The sequence below is a fragment of the Impatiens glandulifera genome, chromosome 5, assembly GCF_907164915.1.
Source record: "Impatiens glandulifera chromosome 5, dImpGla2.1, whole genome shotgun sequence".
Classification (NCBI taxonomy): Eukaryota; Viridiplantae; Streptophyta; class Magnoliopsida; order Ericales; family Balsaminaceae; genus Impatiens; species Impatiens glandulifera.
Genome location: NC_061866.1, coordinates 8,309,533 through 8,311,944, shown reverse-complemented (window position 1 = coordinate 8,311,944; position 2,412 = coordinate 8,309,533). Strand labels below are relative to the sequence as shown.

Here is a 2,412-nt window from a genome sequence, read left to right as displayed (position 1 = left end):
AAACAAATTCCATAAATGATATAAATTTAACGATTATGATCATTGAAGATTATAGTCCACCAAAATATATTCACATCTTATATATGAGCCGACACGATCTAAACTTTTCATTAATTATCCAATGACTCGAATCTGAGTTATACTACATAAGAGACTCAAGATATCAATACCCTAGTTGAATTTCAACATCTATACAACATATACTACTCTAAAATTGTTATTATCTTGAGTTAATTAAACTTTATTAAAAACCATTAGAAAAAATAAAATATACATATTATATTATTATTATGGGCATGCATGTAGAGTTTTACAATTTATCAATATCTACTAATTACTTAATTTGAAAATTAAAAGCAATAACAAAATCAAGCCCATACAATACCCAAACCATAACAATAGAAACCACCAGCACCGGCAAAGGACCAAACATCCACAAAATCAAAGGAAACGCCACACAAAGCAATCTATTTCCGACCACCGCCAATATAAACCCACGTTCAAAAACCGTCTCTATATACGCCGCCGAGAACTTTTCCGGCGGAGTATTAATAACATAATTAGCATCAATCAAACAAGAAACCGCCATAGAACTGAAAACAAAACTACCCACTAAAAACATAGAGGCGGCGCCGTACTTAACAACGGCTATCCCACCTGACTGAGATCCAAAAAGGCTGCTGCCACTTAAAACATGAATACCTTTATAAGCGTTGTTCATTAGCGCCGCCATTGAAACGGTCAACAAGATTGTTATAGTAGCCGTTAAGATACTACCCATTAAAGTATTTCTCAAACTCTGAACTGCCAACATCCCTTTTTTATCATCTCCCTGTTTTCAAATTCCAAAAAAAATATTAAAAATCTCATCTTGATTGAAGACAAAAACAAGAACATGCCTGATAATTGGCGTGGAGCCATGATCTTCGCCGGAGAGTTTGAAGTCCGACGGTGGTGATTGCTGGTTTCCGGCGAAAGTTTCCCCATAAATAGGCATGATATCCTATTGTTAAGAAAAGACTTAGTGGAACCAATATTGTATCTAAGTAAAGAATCAATAATCCCATATTTCTCTCTTTCTCTCTCTACTTCTTGATTTTTCTTGATCTATCCTATCCGACATATATGATTTGCAAGACTACTAATAATAGTAAGTAGTAGTCCAAAGTGAAGGATTACGTGTAAGTCACGATTTCTCATGCCAAACCAAAAACAAATAAAAAAAATAAAAATTTGTGTATATATACAGTTGATGCGCACTGATCTTGAATTTTAATGGGTACCCTTTTATTTATTTATTTTTGATTTTATAGTGGTGTAATTAATTAAATAATTAATTAGTAGCACTATAATATTATAATAATAATAATTATAATAATTGAGGGACAAGCAAAAGCTATATATGGAGTCTGATTCATATATGGACCAATGTTTGTTTCAAACATACGTAACAGCAGTCTTCACCACTCCAATGAGGATGTGTTTGGATTCTTTATGAAGAAAAAAGAAAGTAAGAACAAGACTTTATGAAATATATAAAGTGGGTGGGTTGGTCAGCCAAACATGACACTATTTTATAGGTATGTCCATTATAATTTAAAGTTGGAGATTTGCTACAAAGCTAACTCTATTTTTTTTTTAAATAGATTAATTTTCAATAATAATAATTGTTTAAATTAGAATAAGAATTTGTTAAATGTGTTGTATTTAATAACATATTTTATTCATTAATTTCAATAAAACAAAAAATGTGAAAGGTATCTATAAATTTACAATAAACAACTAATGAGTTGGTAATGTAGAGCTCACCATATAAATAAAAAGGAGAACTTTATCTCTTTTTATTTTTTTATTATTAAATTAATTATTTGATATTTTAATTAAAAATATCAACTGTAAACTGTTATTTCTTCTTTAAATATTTTTATTAAATTATTTAATATTATAATTAAAAAATATCAACTTTTAATCTGTATTCTCTTTTATTTTTTTTTATTTAATTATTAATATTTTAATTAAAAAATACAATTTTTAAGAGTTTATTTTCTTGTTTAATTATTTTATTATTAAAATATTTTAATATTTTAATTATATATATAATTAAATTAAAAAATCTAACCTTTTAAAATTATAAAAACATTATATATATATATATATATAAAAAACTTAAATATATTTTTAAATTATATATATTAAATATAAATTTGTCATTTAAAAAAATATTTTTAAATTATATATATATAAATATTTTTTAAATTAATAGATTTAAATTTATTATTATATATATATATATCACTACAAAAAAAATCTGATTTGCGATATATTTTATCAATTAAATTACGAATATGGTAAATTTACTTGATAGAAATAAGTTCAGTGTGGATAATAACATTGTTAAAAATATTGCCATTT

General features: G+C 25.9%; 1 protein-coding gene across 1 annotated transcript; it reads right to left on the bottom strand.

Moving 5' to 3' along the window:
- Positions 1–293: 293 nt before the first annotated feature.
- LOC124940464 lies at positions 294–1,131 on the bottom strand. The gene is made up of 2 exons (XM_047480986.1): positions 900–1,131; positions 294–832 (listed from the first exon to the last, which is right to left on the bottom strand). Exons 1-2 carry the CDS (start codon positions 1,065–1,067, stop codon positions 335–337), a joined length of 666 nt encoding a protein of 221 aa, XP_047336942.1. The 5' UTR covers positions 1,068–1,131; the 3' UTR covers positions 294–334.
- Between the last annotated feature and the right edge of the window lie 1,281 nt (positions 1,132–2,412).